Source organism: Miniopterus schreibersii, assembly GCF_964146895.1.
Source record: "Miniopterus schreibersii genome assembly, chromosome: 13".
NCBI classification, from domain to species: Eukaryota; Metazoa; Chordata; class Mammalia; order Chiroptera; family Miniopteridae; genus Miniopterus; species Miniopterus schreibersii.
This window is the reverse complement of record NC_138113.1, coordinates 55,392,165-55,416,103: the sequence shown is the minus strand read 5'-3', so window position 1 is coordinate 55,416,103 and position 23,939 is coordinate 55,392,165. Positions and strand designations below refer to the sequence as shown.

The window sequence follows — 23,939 nt, the reverse complement described above, 5'->3', positions numbered from 1 at the left end:
GAAAAAATCAACAATATTGGAAGGAATAAACAACAGATTAGGGGAAGCCAAGGATAGGATCACTGAATGAGAAGACAAGGTAAGGAAAAATCACTCAATCAGAGAACCAAAATGGAAAACAATTCAAAAACAGGCCCTAGCCAGTTTGGCTCAGTGGTTAGAGAGTTGACCTGTAAACTGAAGGGTCCCGGGTTCAATTATGGCCAAGCATACTTACGTCGGTTGCAGGCTCAATACCTGGCCAGGTCAGGAGAGGTGCAGAAAGCAACCAATCGATGTCTCTCTCTCACATATATGTTTATCTGTCTCTCTCTCTCCCCTCCACTCTCTCTGAAAAGTAATAGAAAAAATATCCTCAGGTAAGGATTAAAAAAACACACACCAAAAAACCCACCAGGAGGACAGTTTAAAGGAGCTGTGGGACAACATGAAGTGTAACAATATTCACATCATAGGAGTATCAGAAGACGTGGAAACTAAGCAAGGGTTAGAGAACCTGTTTGAAGAGAAATAGCAGAAAACTTCCCTAACCTGGTCAAGGAAAAAATCACACATGTTCAGGAGGCACAGAGAGTCCCAAGCAAAAAGAACCCAAAGAGGTCCACACCCAGACACATCATAATTAAAATGCCAAAAATTCAAGACAAAGAGAGAATCTTAAAGGCAGTAAGAATAAAGCAGTCTGATACCTACAAAGGAGCTCCCATAAGGCTGTCAGCTGCTTTCTCATCAGAAACTCTATAGGCCAGAAGAGAATGGCATGAAGTATTCAAGGTAATGAAAAGCAAGGATCTGAAACCAAGACTACTCTATCCAGCAAGGCTATCATTCAAAAGAGATGGTGAAATAAAGAGCTTCCCAGGCAAAAAAAGGCTAAAGGAGTTTATCACCACCAAACCAAAATTGCAAGAAATGTTAAGGGGACTGCTGCAGTAAGAAGTACAAATAGAAAGAAAGAGAAACATAGGCATAAAGAAATAAAATGGCAATAGATAAGTACCTATCAATAATAACCTTAAATATAAATGGATTAAATGTTCCAATCAAAGGACATAGGGTAGCTGAATGGATATGAAAACAAGATCCAAATACATGCTGCCTACAAGAGACCCACCTCAGAACAAAAGACTCACAGCGGCTGAAGAAAGAAGAAAAAAAAAAACTTCTGGAGGACTTTAAAGGAGAGATCCACAGCAATAGAGTCATAGTAGGGGATTTTAACACCCCACTAACTTTACTGGATAGATAGATCTTCCAGACAAAAAAATCAACAAGGAAATAGTGATTCTAAATGAGACGCAAGATTAGATGGATTTAATTGACATTTACAGAACATTTCACCCTAAAGCTGCAGAATATACATTCTCCTCAAGGGCACATGGCACCTTCTCAAAGACAGACCACATGTTAGAATACAAAACAAGACTCTACAAGTTCAAGAAGATTGAAATCATATCAAGTATCTTCTTAGACATTTATACCATGGAATACTATGCAGCAGTAAAATAGAAGGACCCCTTACCCTTTGAGACAGCATGGTGGGACCTGGAGAGTATTACGCTAAGCAAAGTAAGCCAGTCAGAGAAAGACAAGTAGCATATGATCTTACAAATATGTGGAATCTAACGAACAAAATAAACCTATGAAAAAATAGATCCAGAGACATAGAAGCATGGAACAGAGCGACGAATCTCAGAGGGAAGGCAGGGATGGGTGGGTGGGTGGGTGGGGAGAGATTAACCTAAAAACTTATATGCATATATGCTGGACACAGAAAATAGTGTGGTGAAGGCCTGGAGCGGGGCCGGTGCAGGGTAGAAGGGATCAATGTGGGGAAAAGGGGATATCTGTAATACTTTCAACAGTAAAGATAAATTAAAACAAAAACAAAGCAAACAAAACATGTATTAAGATAGCAAATTATAGAATTGCTCCAGTTTCTGAGAGTGCCCAATTCAAAGCTTCACTAGATTCTCAAAATCCTAACACAAGGTCTAATCCCATAACAAGCTCTTCCTAACATCCCTTTCCTGGTTCGCCATGTTGGATGTTTTCTCTTCTTGCAGAAAGCACCAATAAATACACTTTAACTACAAAATAACATAGACATCTTCATCTTCACTGCCCCCTATGTTGTACTGATTCAGTTGTTTGAAACCTCCTGGATGCACTCCAGGCCTTTTTGTTCCAGCCCTAATAGTCCCTGAATGCAATGGACCAGTACCTGAGGCATCACCCTTGATTTTATCTGAAGAAAGTACAGCTTGCATTTACACAGATTTCATTGTTGAAAAACACTTCCTAAATGTCACCTTTATGTTTTCATTTTTCATCAGAGGGCATTTCTTTTACTGTTGAGAGTATTACAGATGTCCCCATTTCCACCCCCTTTGCCCTCCTCCACCTAGCCCCCCCTCTACCCAAGGCCTTCACCACACCATTGTCTGTGTCCAGGGCCTATGCATAAAAGATCTTTAGTTAATCTCTTCCCACCACCCACCACCCCCTCCCAGCTGTCAGTCTGTTCCATGTATCCATGCCTCTGGACGCATTTTGTTTACCAGTTTATTTTGTTCACTACATAATACATATTAGTGAGATCATGTGACATTTTTCTTTCTCTTTCTGGTTGAATTTGATTAGCATAGTAATCTCCAGGACCATCTATGCTGTCACACGGGGTAAGATCTTCTTTTTTACAGCTGAGTAGCACTCCATGGTGTAAATGTCCCACAGCTTTTTATCCACTCATCTGCTGATGGGCACTTGGGCTGTTTCTAGATCTTAGCTATTGTAAATAGCTCTGATATGAACATGGGGGTGCAAATATTTTTTCTGATTAGTGTTTCAGGATTCTTAGGATATATTCCTAGAAGTGAGATCACGGGTTCAAATTGCAGTTCAATTTTTAATTTTTTGAGGAAACTCCATTGCAAAACACTTAACAAGTAAAAGAAATTCATGTTTCATTCCAATCACTTAACAGATGACTCACCTGGGGAGAAAAGGTCCATGTTTTGGGCTTTTTCTGTTGCCATGTGGCTCTGACTGTATGAATGTTGCTCAGAACCTGAAATGAGATTTTCCCATTTGAAATCATGTAGAAAGCTCTCTGAAACATCACCACTCCCACACCCCAAACAGTTTAGAGTGACTATGTTGTGTGCAGCAGAAGGAGCAGGGATCTTTCACTTCTTACTCTGAGCAATTCTGGCATTTCTGTTCTTTTAACATCAAGTACATATACAACTTTTAAAATGATTAACAAAAAACAAGTGTTAAAGCACTTATTTATAAACCATTGAAAGAACTAATAAAATGAATTCAGACTCAGATCTTTGCATTAGTAATAAATGATATTAAGTGAAATAGTTAATATCTGAGATAGAAAAGTAAGTTTCAGGTACAAACGATCTTCTAAGAAACATGACCCAGAAGAGCATTTCATGTATAGTCCATCATCCTGCCCCTGAGACAGACAAGACTAACAGCTCAAATACACAGTTCCATCTTCTTCAAAATCTCAAGGCCCATAAATTATATTCTTCCTGCAATTTATCTCTTATAAAATGCTACTGCAGAAGTTAGTCCCACAATATACATAAAACAATGAAACACAAAAGGAGCCAAAACTGTAAAAATGAGTTCAAATTCTGTAAAGTTAACGCCAAAATTTACATCTTCCAAAGGAACAGGTGACAATTTTTATTTTCAATTAAAAATATTTTATAGCACTTCTAAAACTAAGCTTTAAAAGTAACTAGAAATTACCCCAAACATGTCATTTTAGGTCAAATTCAATTCACTTCCATCTAAGTCCCTACTGGTAGGCAGTTAGCAGTATCTTATGGACAGCCAAGTGATTTTCAAAAAAATCCAAGAAGGAACACTTTCAAGATCTTCTTATGAGGCCAGCATTACCCTAATTCATAAACCAAATAAAGACACTACATAGAAAGAGAATTACCAGCCAATGTCCCTGATAAGCATAGGTGCTATAATCCTCAACAAAATATTAACAAATCAGATTAAGCAATATATTAAAAAGATCATACACCATGACCAAGTGGGATTTATTCCAGCGGTGCAAGGCTGGTACAATATTTGCAAATCAATAAACATGATGTATCACATAAACAAATTGAAAGACAAAAATCACATGATCATATAAATAGTCACAGAAAAAGCATTTGACAAAATACAACACCCATTTTTGATAAAAATTCTCAGCAAACTGGGAATAGAGGGATCATACCTTAACATAATAAAGGCCATATATGAAAAACCTACAGCTAACATCATACTTGATGGGCAAAAACTAAAAGGATTTCCCTTAAGATCAGGAATAAGAGAGGGCTGCCCACTTTCACCACTCTTATTCAACATAGTACTGGAAGTCCTAGACACAGTGATCAGACATGAAGAAAAAACAAAAGGCATCGAAATTGGAAAGGAGGAAGTGAAACTGTCATTATTCACAGATGACATGATATTGTAAATAGAAAACCCTAAAGACTCCACTAAAAAACTATGAGATTTAATAAATGAATTTGGCAATGTAGCAGGATACAAAATTAACATCCACAAATTGATGGCATTTTCTTTTTTATTAAATATATCTTTACTGATTTCAGAGAGAGGGATGAAGAAAGATAGAAACATCAATGAGACAGTCATTGATCGCCACCTCCTGAATGCCCCCGAATGGGGATCGAGCCTGCAACCTGGGCATGTGCCCTGACCAGGAATCGAACCTTTATCTCCTGGATCCTAGGTCGATGCTCAACTGCTGAGCCACGGCCAGCCGGGCTCTCTCTCTCTCTCTTTTTAAATTTACTTCTTCAGTCTTACTAATTAGGCATCTCAAGTTTATTAAGCTTCTCAGAGAATAAACTTTTGCCTTTTCTGATTCTCTCTCCATTTGTTTCCTTTTTCATTAGTTCCTACTCCCACCTTTACTACTCCCTCTGCTCTGTTTCCTTCTGGTCTAACTCACTCTCCCTTTCCATTCCTGAACTCATAGGCTGGATCACTGATTTTAAACCTTCCTCCCTGTCTGGCAGTATATGAAATTAAAGCTCTAAATTTCCATCTAAGCACCACTTAAGATGTTGTCTCACAAACAAATCATTTTAATCTCACCAAGGATGTTTTTATTAATTTTAGAGATAGAAAGGGAAAGAGAAAGAAAGAGAAACATTGATGTGAGAGAGAAACATCAATCGGCTGCCTCCCCTATGCACCTCAACCAGGAATGGACCCCACAACCTAGGTATGTACCCTGACCAGGAATCAAACCCACAGACTTTTGGTGCATGGGATGATGCTCCAACCAACTGAGCCACCCGGCCAGGGCCAAATCAATTGATTTTTTAGGAGTCATTTATATTTTTTGTTTGGTACTGAGTAAACTATATTCTCCAAGGTTCAGGGAGGAGTCAAGTGGGAAAGGACACAAGGAAGCTCTGTAAGGGAGAGGAATGCTCCACATCCTGACTGGGGTGCAGGCTATACAGGGATGTGCGTTTGTCAGGAATGCAACTCTGTGCACATAAGTCCTGACCTATATAACTCTAGAGGGAGGCAGGCCTAGAGCCTTTTGTAGGTGAAAACTGAGGCTCAAAAGAGCTAAATGTGATATGTGAGCAAACATAACACACGTGACTGCTGAAAGAGCCAGAGTGAAGCCCATGTCATCAGAGCCCATGGGTTTGCACTCTACCACGTATTACCTTGTAAGTATGTACACATGCATATACATACACAAATACACATACACATAAGAAGAGGGACTGAGAGAAAGACACAGAAACAGGTCCCTCCAAGGACATGTTTAACATGTGACGCTAAAAAATTTTTCCATCCTGATGTGAGCCACCGTGCTCCTCAGCAAGCTCACCTTACTGCCATCAAACAGACAGAGACGCACGTGTCTGCTGAGAACCTGGATGCTCACTCCGGGAACTGGAATCATCTTACAGCTCCAGAGCGTGAGAATCAGCGAGACACGACTTGCCCTTGACCGAATCTGAGAGAAAAATTATAGAAAAGGTTTACTTTTGTGACTAAGACGACAAATTCGTTTTCATTTTCAAAGCAATTTTCATAAATACATAAGAAAATGTACATTAGGATAATGTACAAATAATAAGAGGAAAACTTTTACACACAAACATACACCCACAAGAAAACTGTCAATAGTACAATTAATTAAATCAAAATTTTAGGTAAGTTTTCTATGAACATTTATATTTGAAATATTTGCATTTTGGTGGAAATATGAAAAACTGAGGAGAGCAGCCCGTACAATCTGGTAACGTGCGTGCCAACCAAGGAATCGTGTCCTCGGGGCTCACGCACACGGTCACGCCTCCACAGTGGGGGTGAGGGTAGACGGTCTCGCCGGCATCTGTAGTTTCCAGCCAGCTCCTCCCCAGTTTAATTCCAAGCACTGAGATACACTGTTTCTTGGCTTCTTATACAGGTGTTTCGACAGAGAAAAGGCATGGACCATGGGATATGACTGTTCTGTTCTCCTTCATGGGTACAGTGTAGAATGTTCACAGATAAATTGGCATCTGGTTTCTAATTTAAGAACATCTTCCATTCTTAACACTCTGCTTTATGGTCATGGGTCCTTCCTTTTAAATAACTATGTCATTGATAAAATAAGACAACATCTAAAAGCCTGTCACCTTTTCAATTTAAGAAATGAGAACTGGGTAAAGCTCATAGAATTAAATGCCATTTATTTCAGTACTCCAGTACTAGCACACTAAACAGACCAAATACAATATCTTTGTTGATTGCAATAAAAGATATTTAATACAAAGATGGTTCCAGGCAATGCTTGGGTTGAGAGGGAAAATGGCACTAAGTCTGTGCTACTCCTCTACACAAAACCTACCCACAGTGGGTCTATACTCCCCCTGAGGCTCTGGGGTAGAGAGGGACAGAAAGTGGAAGGTAAACAGGAAGGTAAACAGCTCCAATGCGGTGCTGCTCTGCTAAAGCTGGAGAGTAGGAGGAAATCAAGAGTTTCCTACTTTAACTACTGGTGATACAGGAATCCTTTACTCTAAGGAATCCCAAAAAAGTATAATCAGAAAGTACTCATTCCTACTTAGTTAACATAATATTACTACTACTACTGATAGTAATCATGGGAACACTGGCTAACACTTCCTGAGTTATCATCATGACCCGGGCATTGTTCTCTGCCCTTCACACACCCAATTTTTGCAATAACTCTGTGCGGGAAGGATTATTATTCCCTTCTCACGGGTGAAGAAACTGAGACAAAGAACAACTGAGATGGTCACTGTTTCCTTTGTGACAATGAGAGAAGAGAGCAGTGGAGGAGAGAAACAAAATAAAGTCACCAAGTAGCCAAGTTTTGTCTTAGCTGTGAAACCATCCCTGAGTACTTCAAAATCACAATACAGAAACCATTTCTCTGTTTTCCATAACACACTGATCAATTTACATGTTACTGGTATAATGGCAACCATGAGACAATCTGGAAACCTTGTACCTTAGTTACTATACTTACCGTGCCTGACTTAGCATCCCACAGGAGATCCCTGAAGGCCAGCTGTGAAGGAGTAAGCTCCGGCTGTAAGAAGGTACTTGCTCGAAATTGAGCCCCTGCAAAAATAATTATTTATTTTCTTACAAAGAAAGAAATTAAATTCAAAACCAAAAATACATGATTTTTATGCTACAAACTTAGGAAAAAGACATCCAATAGGTCCAGCTGCTTCCTGGAAACCAGTTTCCTAAGACAGAGGCACCAACAGGGATTTACAGACAAAAATAGCAGAGGAAATACGAAGATGGAAACACAAGAGCTGATCACCAAGCAGCTTAAAGAAGGACCTGAAAGACTCTTAGGCCAATAACATGGCCCGTGATGAAGATGATCCATTCAAACATTTTTGTAAGATTTGGGAAAGCTGTAAATATTTTTTGGAAATTTAGAAAAATATATAATCATTAATTTCACTTCTTAAGACAAAACCACTTTTATACTGTTCTTCCAAACTTTAATCATGAAGACTACTTATTGAAATATCATATATTCATTCGAGGAATCATCTTTGAGCTCCTACCCTGTGCCAGGTACTATGCTAGGACCTGGAAATCCAAATGAGAAGAGAGAAATACAGCCCTGCCCTCATTCATTTACAGTTGAGTGGGGTAACCATTTAAAAAATAAGTAAACAAGAGAATAAATAATATAATCTGACCCAGACCCATAACGGCTGCTCAGGTGGATGGGAGTAGAGGGAACCTACATGACTCAAGGAAGGCTTCTGTGGGAAAGTGGAATTTACTGAGACCCAAGGAAGAGAAGGAGCAGGGAGGGGTGTTCACGAGGCTCAGAGGGGCCTTCCCAGCAGGGGAGCCTCAAAGCAGCCCTTCCACAGGTAACTCCACAGCTTGGGCATCAGGCAGCCCCCCACCATCATTCCTCTTTAAAATGCACTTACGGACAAATGTCAGGTACAGGGAACTCAGAGAACAGTCAAGAAAACAGAAAAGGTGAAGGGAGGTAGCTGGAAAAGTCTTGCTGTGAAGAAAAGCAGAGAAAGGGACAGGGCTGGAGAGGCTGGCTCAGCGGGGGAGGTACTAGGCTGCCAGTACCACTGATGAGGGAAGGGCGGGGGGCAGCAAAGATATAGGAAAGGCTGACAATTGAGTCATGTTTCTGGAATAAAGGAAAGAGGCTGGAGCCCAGAACACAGGGAGACAGGCTGGCCTGTGATCGGATCAGGGTGCTTCCTCCACTGCCATGGAGATGAGGAAAAGATGAGCACCAATGAGATGTGAGGTTCACCACCTTTTTAAGCAACTTGTTTTTGGCTGACACAAGGAAATTAGACTCAAACCTTAACAAAAGGTCTGTGGTGGCTGGGAGACACCTGTTACCTTCCTCCAGAAGCTGGAAGAGTGTGGAAGGCCTGAATCCGGCAGGAATAGCTCCCATCGTGGTCAACACATCAACAGTGTTTTTCTGCTGAAGATGCTAAAAACAAATTGATTCGCTGTTTTCATTCGCGTTTCCCTTACCTCTACAATACTCTCATTATCATTATAGCAACTGCAACCCAGAAAAGGAAAACACAATGTGCAGATGTTACTAAACAAACACAGTAAGTTAACCTCAAGTTCCTGAGAGGAGGCCACCACTGAATCCTGGTGTCTCCCAAGACCTTAAGCCCTGCGCCATGCCCAGTGGGCAGAACCATGTGCTCCTGCACATCCCTCATCAAAGTGTCCTCCCTCCTGTCCCATCCCACAATGTACTGCCATGCAACAAACCAGTTAATATCATAAACTGATATACACTGACAATTCGATGGCTTTTTTGTGTATGTATATATATGTGTACATGATACCCACACCCACACAAGCATGTCCATGTAAGTAAGACCCAGGGTAAAAAGTCAAAAAGGATAGTCACTAAACTGTTAATGGTGGTTACTTATGGGGGGAGTCAATTTTCATTTTGTTATGTAATTTTTAAAATGATATGATTATGGATAATTTACTTTTTTGAGCTTTCTGGAATTTTTCATATTAACTAAAATTTAACAGCAGTCTTTACCCAAATGATAGAAAATTCAGCCAGAATCAGTGAGAGATATTACCAAGCCCTCAAATCTACTCTCCTTACAGAAAAGACATAATGAGAAAAGCTAGCTAGACCACAGGCTCACTAAACCAGAAGCGTATGTTTTGTGCTCTGTACAGTCCATGCCCTGCACCCTCTTTCAGATCCAACGCTATCTTCAAAAGTCCCATCCTGTTCTGAATCTGAACTCTAGCAGAACTACTAGGTGAGACATCACTGACAAGACAGGAGATACCAACCTCTGAGAGAGCTTTCTGGACAGCACTCCAATGAGAATCGGTTCTGGGAGACAAAACAGCAAGGTGAGTGCACAGACATTCACTTGGTTAGGGAACTTCATTAACCAAAGAACAAAGCACATAACTGTCGGTAAGTCGTTTTTTTTCTTTTCCAAAACTTCGAGAGAGCAGGTGTGTTTTTAAAATATGTTTTTATTGATTTCAGAGAGAGGAAGGGAAAGGGAGAGAAAAAGAGAGAAACATCAATGGTGAGAGAGTAATTGATCAGCTGCCTCCTGCATGCTCCCTACTCGGAATCAACCCCACAACCCTAGCATGTGCCCCAACCAGGATTGAACCTCAAACTCTTGGATCATAGGTCGATGCTCAACCTCTGAGCCATGCTGGCCGGGTGGTAGGGGTTTTTTAAGAAAAGGGAGGGGAGGAGAGGGCAGGGGAGGGGAGGGGAGAGGGGGAAACATCAATTTGTTGTTCCACTTATTTATGCATTCACTCTTGTATGTGCCCTGACCAGGGATTAAACCCACACCCTTGGCATATCTGGATGATGCTCTAACCAACTGAGCTACCAGGCCAGGGCTGTCATGAGTTCAGAAAAACCTACAGTATCCAGATGAAACCAAGAAAGAATCATCATGAAACTCAAGTAGAAATGACCTTTAAGCAAATAGAAACATGAAAAGCACTGTTCGCAAACTGCAAGCTGTCTTCCTTGCAAAAAAATTCTTGAATTATTTACGATGGTAAAAATAAAGTTTCCTAAACCTTTGAAGATTTTACTTTGCTATCCCATCATGCCTCCGTACCTTTGTTCACCTGGCGTGCCCTCTGCTGCCTCACCCCCCACCTCCACATCGCCTTCGCTGCCTTCTTCACTTGACTCTTGGCCTTCCTTAGGACAGGGCTGAAAAATGAGTGAGATACAAGGTGCTTTTTACCTAATGCAAAAATCAACCAATAAAAGACTTTCAGAGAGAATTGAGTGTAGTTGGGAATTGACATGATGGGCGTATAAAAAACAGTGGGGAAGATTTCAACATGTGGTTGGTCATTTCACTGTTTGAAAATTATAAGCATAGAGGTAGAGAGCAAGTTTAATCAAAATAAATTCCAGGTGGAATTTCCTCAAATGGAAAAAAGGAAGTAAAGGTAGGAAGAAAAGAACTCTACGAATAGCACTAGAAGAAAATAATCCTGAGATGGGAAGCCCTTTCCAATTATGATGCCCAAACCAGAAGCCATACATGAAAACAGTGACAGACTTAGCTAACAAAAAATAAACATGGCTGAAAATCAACAAAAAGAACATCTGTCACAAATTTCCAAGAGTTAATATCTTTATTATTAAAATATTACAAAAACTCTAATAAATCACTAAGAGTTTTTAAAATCCCTTAGAAAAATGGTCAAAAGAACTGAAAAGGCAATTTACAGAGAAGAAACAGAAATGGTCATAAAGCATATGAACAGATGCCCAACCCCATTTGCAGGACAATGAATGCAAATAAAAACAATCAGAGACTTTTCTGCCTATCACACTGGCAGAGAGACTGGCCACAGCCATGACTGAAAATGTGTGGGGAAGTGCATTCTCTCCATACTGGGGTTGGGGTACAAATAGGCCTAACTTTTCTGAAAGGCAAAATGGCAAATTCAATAAAAATATAAAGGTGTAAGCCCTCTGAACCAGCACTGAGCACCGGGGACAACCCATGGGGAACAATGAGGGAGGTCTACAGAGATGCCTGGACGGACTGAGCCTTACAGAGGCTGCGGGCTACCTACCGCTGAATCCCCACCGCTCCTTTTCTAACAGAACCCCTCATTTGAGCAGGGAGCAGGCAAAGAGACTACAGTTTCCAAGCCCTTCTTGCCGCTAGATGTTGGAAAGAACTAAATTCTGATCAGAAAGATATAACTGAAGTTTTTTGTGTAACGTCCAGGGCAGCTCAGGCCTTTTGACTTCTTGGTCCCCTTTCCTTCTCTTTTGTTGCTTGGAACTGTTAAAAGATCTAGTGGCCAACTTTAACTACAGAGATACCCCGGGAGAGCGGCCCCACCTAACCAGAGTGAAACATCAGATGGGGCAGCAGCACCCTTTGACCACTACCTCCACACCTCTGCCATGCGCTAGAGAAATGTGCTTCTACCTAATTTAAGCCACTATCTGGGGATCTCCTGTAACTCATAGTGGAAGCTAACCATAGCTTCTTTGCCACAAAATTGATAGCTATGATAGGTTGGCAACAACCTAAATGTCCGTCTGTGAAACTGGAATACTGTGCTATCACTGAAAAAGTGAGCTAGGCCTGGTCTGTGCTTACGACAGCCACTTGCCACCTGTGGCTGCTGACACTTGAAATGTGACTCCTCCATATTGACATGTGATATTTCAGTTTACACCCAGGAATTTGAAGACAGCATTAAAAAAAAATTTTTTTTATTATTGATTATATGTTGAAATGGTAATATTTTTGATATGCCAACTATTTCTTTTTACTTTTTTTAAATGTGTGGTATAATGAAAAACATATATTTGGTTTTTAGTCGCAGTTCTTGGCCAGAGTTCCTAAAACTCCTGGAATTTCCTAAGCGACAGGAGTATCTTTTGCTCTTAATAACAAGCCCCTTTCAACCACACTTGAGTTTATGCTAATGAGGGAGTAGGGGGTATACTGTTTGCCAGAGAAACCAACCCTGTGATTAGGGGATTGGAACTTTCATCGCACCTCCTCCCACCTTCAGGGAGCAGAAAGGAGCTGGAGATTGAATTCAATCACCAATGGCCAAGGATTTAATCTCATGCCTATATAATGAAACCTCTATAAAACCCCCTGAAGGACAGCATTTAGGGAGCTTCCAGGCTGGTGACCACTTCAAAGTGCCTGGGGAGGGGGGCACTCCCTCCACCTCCCAATACCTCGCCCTGTGCACCTCTTCCATGTGGCTCTTCCTGAGTTGGGTCCTTCATAATAACCTGATAAACACAAGTACGGTGTTTTCCTGAGTTCAGTAAGTCCCTCTAGCAAATTCTCAAACCTGAGGAGGGCTGTGGGGACTCCTGAATTTATAGCTGGTCACTCACAAGTACTGGTGGCCCCCAAGACTTGTGACTGGCACCTGAAATAGGACAGTTTGTGGGACTGAGCCCTTAACTTGTGGGGTCTGCTAACTCCAGGAGTTAGTGTCAGAACTGAACTGTTGGACACCTGGTTGGTTTCAGACAACTGGTGTGAAAAACAACACATATTTAGTGGCAGAGAAAAATCAAAGAGTTGGTGTTAGAAGTGGTGTCAGGGGGAAAAAAGACATCTCAATGTGGTTACTAGAAAATTTTAAATTAATTTGTAGTTTGTGTAGTCTCTATTAAACAGCACTGATCCAGACAGATTATCTATGTATATTAGCATAGAAAATAGCCATGCTATTGCATGAAATATGAAAAACAATAGGTCACAAACATGAATGTACAGGATGTTCATATCCTAGTACAGATCATCTATGTGTGGGAGTGAACACAAAGTTCACTGTGGTTTTGTTTTACCACAAACAATAAACACCTATTAATTTTTCTGATCAGCACTAATCCACAAAGCATCTTCACTGTGGGATAACATTCCAGGACTCGCCTGCATGAAAGCAATCACAGGTCACAGGGCTGTTAACACGGTATTTTCCCTATGTCTTGTCCCTCGACCATGAAAGCAAATTCTACACCTCAAGTCACTCACAGTTGATCCAAGAATACAGCTTGACTTCTATGAAAAGTGAAACGGTGATGAAGGAGGAAAAGGAAATCATAAACAAGCACTAACCTCCAGGTAGGTTCTGGGAACGAGACCTTTGTTTCCTTCGGCATTCTTAGCCATCCACCAACCATCAGGGTTTTTTTCAATTATAAGGAGAATTTCCCCTTTCTTAAAGAAAAACAAAGCAGTCAATTAAATTTTACCCCTCAAATAGGAATTATCAACATTAAAACTATTTTTTAAAATATAATGAAGGAAAAAGCCACATGATCATATCAATAGATGCAGAAAAAGCATTTAACAAAATCCAGCACCCATTTAGGATAAAATCTGTCAGCAAAGTGGGACTAGAGGGAACATACCTTAATATCATAAAGATCATATATGACAAACCCATAACCAACATCACTCAATGGGAAAAACTAAAAGTGTTTCCCTTAAGATCAGGAACAAGACAGGGATGTCCACTTTCAGAAGAGAAGACTAGAGACGAGATAAGATGAGACGAAACAAGACATAAAAAAAGAAAATATCCTACAAGGCTATATTAATCAAAACAGCATGGTTTTGGCATAAAAACAGACACACAGATCAATGGAAGAAAGCAGAGAGGCCAGAAATAAACCTATGACAACATGGTCAATTAATATATGACAAAGAGGTAAGAACATACGATAAGGTAAAGATAGTCTATTCAATAAATGGTGTTGAGAATACTGGGCAGATATATGCAAAAAAATGAAACTACACACCTTCTTACACAATATACAAGAATTATCTCAAAATAGATTAAAGACTTATATGTTAGAGCTGAAACCATAAAAATCCTAGAAGAAAACATAGGTAGTAAAATCTCAGACATTTCTCATAGCGATATTTTTTCTGATATATCTCTGCAGGCAAGGGAAACAAAAAAATAAAATAAGTAAATGGGACTACATCAAACTAAAAAGTTTTTGCATAGAAAAGGAAACCATTAACAAAATGAAAAGACAACCCACTAATGGAAGAATATATTCACTCATACATCTGATTGGTTAATATCCAAAATTTATAAAGAACTTATGAAACACCACCAAAAAACAATCCAATTAAGAAATGAGCAAAGGACCTGCATAGACGCTTCTTCTAAAAGGACATACAGATGGCCAATGGACATGTGAAAAGATGCTCAAAGTCACTAATCATCAGAGACATGCAAATTAAAATCACAATGAAATATCAGCTCATACCTGTCAGAATGGCTACCATCAATAAATCAACAAACAACAAGTGCTGGCGAGGGTGTGGAGTAAAGGGAACCCTTGGGCACTATTGGTGGGAATACAGATTGGTGCAGCCACTGTAGAAAACAGTATGGAGGGTCCTCAAAAAATTAAAAATAGAACTGCCTTATAGCCCAGCAACTCCACATCTGGGTATATATCTGAAGAAACCCAAAACACTAATTTAAAAGAATATATGCACCTTAAGTTTATTGCAGCATTATTTACAATACCTAAGATATGGAAGAAACCCAAGTGCCCATCAATAGATGAGTGGATAAAAAAGCTGCAGTACATATATATACAATGGAATATCACTTGGCCACGAAAAAGAAAATCTTACCATTGGCGACAGCATGGATGGACCAGAAAGTATTGTGCTAATTAAAATAAGTTAGTCAGAGAAAGACAAGTACCATATGATTTCACTTACATGTGGAATCTAAAGAATAAATAAACAAAATTGAAACAGACTCTTAGACACAGAGAACAGACTGATGGTTGCCAGAGGGAGGGGTTTTGGGGGATGGGTGAATAGGTGAAATAGGATTAAGTAGTACAAAGTGATGGTTACAGAACAGTTACAGGGATGTAAAGTACAGCATAGGGAATACAGTCAATAATATTGTAATAAGTATGCACAGTGCCAGATGGGTACCTGAAATATCAGGGTGGCTACTTGTAAAGTACATGACTGTCTAACCACTATGCTGTACATCTGAAACTAATACCAAGTAATACTGAATGTAAACTGTAATTGAAAAATACAATTCAAAAAAATAAAGTCATAAAAGGATAATGAGTAAATAAATAAAAAGTAGAAGAGCATTACTCTTTTACCATTTTACTACCATGTAACCTTGATAACAATTTCACAGGACTACTGCCTATTAATCATTATGACTTATTTTATTTAAACAGGTTGGCATCAGGAACATGTAACACAGGTATACGGGCAGTCTCCTCATTCTGTTAGGTGTGCAAGTTGATCTCGAGGTTGGTTAGGCTCCAGCCTTGTGTCTACCTGCCTTAAACGTAAGGTCCCCGGCCTGCTGCGCAGAGAAGTCTCCAACAGCAGTGTAAGCTTTATTTGCTGCCTGTGGCTGAGAGTCGTGTTCCTCTTTCCCTTCCTCTTCCTCTTCCGTTTCCTCTTCCTCCCCCTCACTTTCCTCACTTTCTTCTTCGTCATCATCGTCTTCATCTTCTTCAGAAAAATCACCTTCCTCTCTTTCAGTAAGTGCCTCAATTCTGCAAAAACACAACTACAATGAGGATCACATGCAATAGTATTTAAGAGCAGATCAAGCCCAGCCAGGTGTGGCTCAGTGGCTGAGCGTCGACCTAGGATCCAGGCGATCGGGGTTCAATTCCTGGGTGGCGGGCCCAATCCCCAGTCGGGAGCGTGCAGGAGGCAGCCGATCAATGACTCTCTCATCATTGATGTTTCTATCTCTCTCTCTCTCCTTCTCCTTTCCTCTCTCTGAAATCAATAAAGATATATTTTTTAAAAAACCAACAAAATTTAAAAAAAAAAAAAAGAGCAGATCAAGCATCTTCTATACATAGGAGGACCAGACCCTATTTTGTGCTGAAAATAAAGGAAATAAGGGGAAAGCCCAGCTAATAGTTTCAGCCATCTAGCTAAGAATGGGGACTTGCGGGACTGAGTGGTAGAGTCCTATAGGAGGAAAAGGCAAGTGACAGGGCAGAACATGCACTGGACCAGAGGCGAGGAGATGTGTGCGCTAGTCTTGGATTCATCCACTCAGCAGACACTGCTTGAGCTTTAGCACACAGCGCTTAGCACGGGCTCCAAGTTTATATTCTGGCTGTACCCCTCCTCACAGAGTAACAACTATGACTTTCAGGCAGTAAATCATAATAAGCTCTTCGTTTCTCATTGATAAAGTGGAGATAATAATAGCACCTGCCTCGTGAGGATTAGATGAACTACCGACTCCCAATGTTTGGAACAGTGTCTGCCCCACAGCGCGCTTTTAATAACAGTCAGCTCTGATGATGCTGGTCCATGTCAGACACAGAGGCTACAAAGGTAAACTAGACACAAGTCCCTGTCCTCAAGGAGCTTACAACGAGAATCTAGAAAATGGATAATCACTCCAGAATTCATTACGTACTACAGCGGAGGTATACACAGGATGCTAAGGAAACACGAGATGGGTACCTAACCTCGACTGCATGGATGGGAATCAGGAAAGACTCAGAATTAGGTGTTGAGAGATGAGTTGGTGTTAATCAGGTAAAAGGAAGTAGCAAGGAGGGGGAGGGAGCGGAGAAAGGAGGCTCAAGATCAGGGAACTCAAGGAGGTCATGAACGGCAGGACAAGGCTTGGAGAAATGAGAGGTGAGGCTGCCAAGAGGTGAGCAGCATGCAGCCCACATGGGTGTCATCTCTATGGCAGTCCCTAAGAACAAAGTAAGGGAGGGCAGGATCCACTCTGCACTTTAGAAAGACGGCTACAATGCAGGAACAGACTGCAGGAAGTGTGGAAGGAAAGATGGCTGTTAGAGTGACACATGACAATACTATGGACTAAGGAAACGGCATGGGGGGGAAGAGAAAGACATTTTGGAAATATATGAAGGAGGTAAAATGGAAGGTGAGGGAAGGGAGAGGAGTTCATGTAACACTGGGGGTAAGTCACTAACTCTCTCTGAGCTTTATTCATTCATTCAACAATCTCAAAGTCACCATATGTTTTCAGGGCACCTACTGTGACACACACTATGAGCTTGGGATATAATAAAACAGGTCCTTGCTCTCCTACAGCTTATATCAGAGAAACTTACCTTTAAAATAATCACTTTTAGGATTTCATTTTATAGTTTGTTTTTTTAGCTCCTTCTTTATCTTATTTGGTAATGGTTGTTCTGGGTATTACAATATGCATCCCTAACTCATCATGGTCTAGCCTGGATTAATATTACATTTCACCCAAAATGAAAGAACTTTAAGATGAAATCATCCCATGGACCATGCCAGCCCTTTTAGCTACTCCTGTGCCTCTGTTGTCACATATCTGCTTCTGCACAGAATCGAGTCTCATTACTTGCAGATTCTGTATTTGTAAATTCATCAACTTGCTAAAACTTGTCTGGTACCCCCAAATTAACACTTTCAGTGCTTTCGTGGTCATTCACAGATGTGTGCAAAGCAGCAAAAAATCTGAGTTGCCCAATGCACATGCTCACAACTGAGGTGGAACATGCGACATTCTGCCTTCTTGTTTCAGCTCTCATACTGAAACCAAGTGTCCTTTTCACAGTCTATTTAGTGCCAGGGAGTTTGCATTTTTGTGCTTTTTGTTGACAATTCTGCCATTTAAAGTGGCCCCAAATATACTGCTGAAGTGTTCCTCAAAAACAAAAAGCAGGAAGTGTGAGATCCCATGAGAGGTGGAAAGAAGAGAAGTCATAACTGTCATAATTTTGCTCTCAGATAATTTATCATCTAGTTGGGGAAACAAAGCAGAGATCTGAAAAACCAAAGAAACAAATGTGTGAAAATGTATGAAAATAAAGATCCTGCCTTTAATGTCAATGTTCACATGCAAAAAGAAAATTATTTGGATCATCTACTTGCATATTTCTTCCATTCATAAATAATCTTTAAAAACTGGAGGCAGAAACATGCACCGTTTTTCTACTGGAGTGGATTTTAATAGCCTTTGCCAAGTAGAAAGAAATCCTAATGGTCTAAACAAACCCAATTCATGGGAAGCAGAAAAGAAAATAAAAACTACTCAGACTCTTCAAATGCTGTTCCCTTGTATTTATACTGTATCCTGAGGAAATGCTAAGGATGTAGGTGCGAGGGCTCTAAAATGTCCAGGGATTTCCTGTGCTGAGAATGACAAAGTAGCTGGTATTGGACTTAACCTTCTAACCAGAAACAGCTCTAAAATCTGAACAAATATACAAAACAGCTGTTTGACGTCACTGAACATCAACTAAGCAGGACTGAGGTCTTACATCTCTCCTGGGCTCTCACACTTTCTACTATACTCAGTGAATCATGTCAACAGATCCTCCTGTCAAGGCGACTTGTTTATATCTATATGTTGTGTCTGTGTCCTGAGTGAATCATTAAAACTATGGCAACGTAACATCTGAAGGAAGGAAGGGGAGACACATACTCAGTTCTACTTTCTCTACTTATGGACCCGGCAAGTTCCTGCAGCTGGTGGGTCAGCTTGTCCAGGAGACCAAGCGCCTCCGCCTTTTCCTGATGACGGTTCCCGACAGGTGCAGGTTCATCGGCCTAGGAGAGAACGAGTCCCTTTCACTAAAACTTTGTCTCCTGTTATATTTACTTTAAAAGAAAACCGACTCCAATATGTGCCAGCAGACAAAGTAAATACCAGTCCAGACCAGCCCCCTCTTAGAGGAACAAAATGAAGAGAAATGTAGGTGATGGGACTAGAAAGTCAACCAAACGAGAAGTGAGATGAGAACATGCTTTCTGTCTAGTTCCCATCTCGGTCCCAAAGGCCCTCAGTGGTTGGTAAGGGCTACATTCCAGGCAGAGTGGCTTTGGTCATAAGCACAGGCCCCAATCCCAAGGCCGCCAATCTGGCAGTGAGACCTTGGGAAAGCTGCTCTACCTATGAGTGCCTGTTTTCTCATCTGGGAACAGGGGTCACTAGGTTTTCAAGTGGAGGGTCAGTCTGCATGGAAACGTCCGTGCAAAGAGATGTTCTGGAATATGAGTGACTCTAATACTTACTTTGTCCAATTTTTGAAGAGCATTTTTATTGTCATCGATTGCCTGTTTTAATTGGACACATCTAAATTTTTAAAAAGAGAGAAAAAAAGTATTGATTTTCTATTATCAGAACCAGAAAGTTATTTTGGAAAATCATACAGAAGTCTTTAAACAAGCAAGGCTGTTAGCAATTGTATGGCTTATGTGTAAAAATGCTCATGTAAATGCTTTTCCACCCATTATCTTGGGATCCTCACTGGGGCTCTGCAGCCCGGCCCTGAGGTACACAGACGTATGACAAGCAAAGCTCAGAGAGCTTATGTGACTACGGACTTCAGTGTCCGGCCTCTAAAATAAGGACAGCACCAGGCTTGAAAATGCCTCTCCCACCCGCTCTAAAATCCACAAGCCTAGGACCCAGCCAGGAGGACGCCAAGAATGAGGGTAACAGCTAACAGGGAGTGTGCACCAAGCGGGATGCTAAGTGTTCACAGGCATTGCCTCATTCGACCCCCAGAACCCCCTCCCTCCAGATGGAGAAAGTGGGGTTCGGAAAGGTGAGCACAGCCGGTCCATGGTAGAGTAACCAAGCAGAGGCAGAGCAAGGACTCTGCAGCTGCCTCATCACATCCCAGTGCACGGCCCCTGTGAATGCAGTCTACCCAGCCACCTAGTGTGTTATTTCACAGACACTCATATCATTTAGCTTGAGTCCTAGACATCCACCTGAGAAGTATGAAAATAACCAAAAACGGGCTACAGCTAGGCTTGCTTAATATATTATGTCATCTTATTTATATTATATTGCATTATATGAATTAAATCATGTCCATAACATATAAGCTATAAAGAGGGAAGTCAGTCTGAAGGCACTCTAATGCCTATTATTCAGAGAGAGAGAGTGAAGATGTTGATGAAGCTTAGATTTAGTTAAGGTCCTCTTATAATCTACTATTAAATAAGTCTGTTTACAGAGAGTCTGACAGTTAGCTCCCCTATCCTGTACCTCCCCGCTCTCTGCTCTCCCTCCTCACCAGAGGACTCTGCTCTAAAAAAATTCATGACTTGGAGAGAATTCTAGGTGCTAAAGAACCTCCCTGCACCCCAGATTACAGCCCACCCTACTCTGGCACTGGGGCTCCGCAGGCCAAAGGCCCATTCCCAGCCCCTGGAAATCCCTGTATACTGACAGAGAACTTCATTCTCATACAGCGGTAGCACTAGGAGAAAAGAGACCCAGATGTACAACAGTAGAAAAACCCACAATGGCACTCTAGAACAATCAACCTAGTCTCTCATTCTTAAATAAAATGAATAACCCAAGGGCCACCAGGCGTAAGAAAACCAGCAATATGGAAGATAATACTTAACACTAACCAACATTAAAGGCAACTCAGAGAACAGAAAACTTTGAAAAAAAATCTCCTCCTGGCCGGCGTTCTCAGTGGTTGAGTATTGACCCATGAACCAGGAGGTCACGGTTCAATTCCCGGTGGTCAGGGCACATGCCCGGGTTTTGAGCTCAATCCCCAGTAGGGAGCATGAAGGAGGCAGCCGATCAATGGCTCTCTCTCCCTCCCCCTTCCTTTCTCTAAAATCAATAAAAACATATATTTTTTAAATCTCCTAATCATGAAAGTAGTAAGGAGATAATCTGAAAACAGGAACATGATTCTATGGAAAAAGAACAAGGAAAAACACTTGCAAGTTGCCAATCTATCTAATGAAATCAAACATTCCACAGGAAGTTAAAAGAAAAAGTCAAGAGCATCTCCCAGAAGAAAACAAAACGACACAGAAACAAAACTATTAATGGGGTGATAAGAAACCAAGAAAATAGTCCAGGAGGCTCCCTGACTCAAAGGTGTTTCAGGAAGAAAAAGACACACTAAAGTAAAAAACTTACCTTTTAATGAAAGAAAATCTCCCAGAGCTCATGAGAGACACGAGTTTTCAAACTGAAAAGATGCCCTGGGCCCTGCCTGGTGTCTCAGTTGGTGGGAGTGTCATCCCATGCACTGAAAGGCTGCGGGTCCAATGCCCAGGCAGGGGACATACCTAGGTTGGGGGTTCGATCCCAAGTTGGGGTGTGTACAGGAAGCAGTGTTTCTTTCAATCTACGTTGCTCTCCCTCTCTCTTTTTTTCTCTCTCCCCCTCTCAAATCAATTTTAAAAACACGTATCCTCGGGTGAGGATTAAAAAAAAAAAAAAAAAAAAGATGCACTAAGGGCAAGCAAGATAAAAACGACAAAGACACCCTGACAAAATTTTAAAACACCCAGGCTGAAGAGAAAAGCCCCAACAGGTCAGTTAGAGAGGAATGGTCTTCAAACTTAGCATCACTGGTGCAAACAAACCTGACAATGTCTTCAAAGGTTTAAGTAGAAATTATTTTTACTCTATCTCCTGCCAGCCAATTATTAATCAAACATAAGGGCTAAAATATGTTTTCAGACATACAAACCTCAACGTGAATTTGTTAAATGGCTGTGAGGAGGTTTTTTTATACACTGAGAAGATTATTTTATGGTTACTTGGGTTTAAAAAGAATTAGTTTATTAAAATAAAATTTAAAAACCTAGTTTTCCCTGGGGCTTCAAATTCAGCCTTTAGATCTTACCTATTTTTAAATCTAGTAAAGCAAGTACAATCACCTCTACTTTCTCTTTCATTATTGTTTAATTCAACTTGACCTAAATTCCTTAATCAATCTGACTAATAAATGTAGTTAATTAAATTCCCTTAGACATTTTAAAATTCATATAAACTTAATTTTGCTTTTAAGTGCTTTGAATACCTGACCTAAGTAAAAGTTGTTCAAATGATTCCAGTGAACCATTTAAACTAGTAGAATGAATTTCATGTTCTTTTGAATGTTATAAACTCTTTCAGTACCCCAAACATACAGATTATCTCAATGATGTCCTAAACAAATACAAAAGTATTAATAATCTAATTCAATTTAGTTCATCATGACTATATAATTTTAAACTCTATTTAATTTTAAACTTTTCCAGAGATTACCAAAAAAAAATAGTCAAAAGAAAACAAAAACACTTATCCACGAAGAGAACAGTTTTCCACCTTAAGGGAGTTGGAATTGTTAATAGACAAGAGATTTCTGACCAGGTCACAGGATCTGAGGCTACACAGGCTGAGGACCTCCCAGAATCCTGCCTAAGCCACCGTGGTTCACTCTGAGCAGTTTTTTACAGTTGCTGTCACAAAGGCAAGTCCACAGCCTTCAGATTCAAGGTGGTTTCTCAGAGATCAAGTTAGGCCATGATGTAATTCTTCCACTGGATTCAAATGGACTGAAGCCTGCATCCCCACTGCAACTTCATAATGTTCCTTCTCCTGTTTGACTGAATCTTGCATGTCTTAGCAAACTGACATTTTTACTGCCTCTCCACTTCAATGTCTTAGAGCAAAGTAATGTTAGACAAATTAACTAACCACTGTGAACCTTAATTTTCTCATGGTATATTGTGAAAATTAATTAAGAAAAGTTTTTAGAGTGCGGATCACACTACTTGGCACATACAGAATACAAAATAAAGTTGCCTCTTTTTAACATTTGTAATCCTCAATTTAATCTTATCATTCCAAAATTTAGACCTGATATAGAAAACTGCAAGAAATCTTTTTAAATACATTTTGAAAATTTCACTGTTACTTCAATATTATTCTCATTGTTAGTGTTTTTAATTGTACTAATAAAAAAAAGGAAAGAAATAATGCCTCAAACAGTTCAATGCTGTAAACACAGCTCATTGCAATGCAAGCACAGTTCTTGGAAAGCTTATAACATTTAGTATGCTTTACCTTTGGTAAATATCTCGCCTTTTACTGGCTTCTAGAGCTCCTTTCAATTGACTCTCAGAAAGCAAACTATCAACCTACAATGAACAGAGATTGTTTTAAATATCATATTCTTAAATACCATGTAACCTTAGGAAATAAAATTGTAATCTTTTCCCCAATATTTTAGGATGAACACATACAATAAAGTAAAAAGAATTTTACAGTGAACACCCATATACCCACCAGCTAGATTCTACATTAACATTTTACTATACTTATACTTATTTGATCCATGTGTTCATCAGTCTTATTTTGTTATGTATTTCAAAGTAAACTGCAATCATCAATGCATTTCCCCCTAAATAATGCACCATGGTATCACTAACTAGAGTTCAACATTTGGGGTAAAATTTACATACAATGAAACGCACAAATCTTAAATATACATTTGTATACACCTATGTAACCAAACCCCATCAACGTATAGAAAAGTACTTTTACCCCAGAACACTCCCAGG

General features: G+C 40.2%; 1 protein-coding gene across 5 annotated transcripts in view; it reads right to left on the bottom strand.

Annotated features, from left to right (window-relative positions):
* The window catches only part of NPHP1 (nephrocystin 1), a 128,995-nt gene that overhangs the window by 27,446 nt on the left and 77,610 nt on the right, over positions 1-23,939 (bottom strand). For 2 of the 5 annotated variants that reach the window (XM_081156008.1, XM_081156010.1), the window contains exons 2-12: positions 23,443-23,516; positions 19,638-19,698; positions 19,048-19,172; positions 15,915-16,138; positions 13,692-13,789; positions 10,683-10,780; positions 9,877-9,919; positions 8,932-9,028; positions 7,553-7,647; positions 5,900-6,028; positions 2,996-3,070 (exon numbers count right to left, since the gene is read on the bottom strand). The exons of 2 other annotated variants lie outside the window; for them this stretch is intronic. In XM_081156008.1, the coding sequence (XP_081012134.1) occupies positions 2,996-3,070; positions 5,900-6,028; positions 7,553-7,647; positions 8,932-9,028; positions 9,877-9,919; positions 10,683-10,780; positions 13,692-13,789; positions 15,915-16,138; positions 19,048-19,172; positions 19,638-19,698; positions 23,443-23,516 (1,119 nt within the window). Of the gene's footprint in view, positions 1-2,995; positions 3,071-5,899; positions 6,029-7,552; positions 7,648-8,931; positions 9,029-9,876; positions 9,920-10,682; positions 10,781-13,691; positions 13,794-15,914; positions 16,139-19,047; positions 19,173-19,637; positions 19,699-23,442; positions 23,517-23,939 lie in introns of all 5 variants that reach the window. One more of the 5 variants, XM_081156009.1, reaches the window with a different exon arrangement.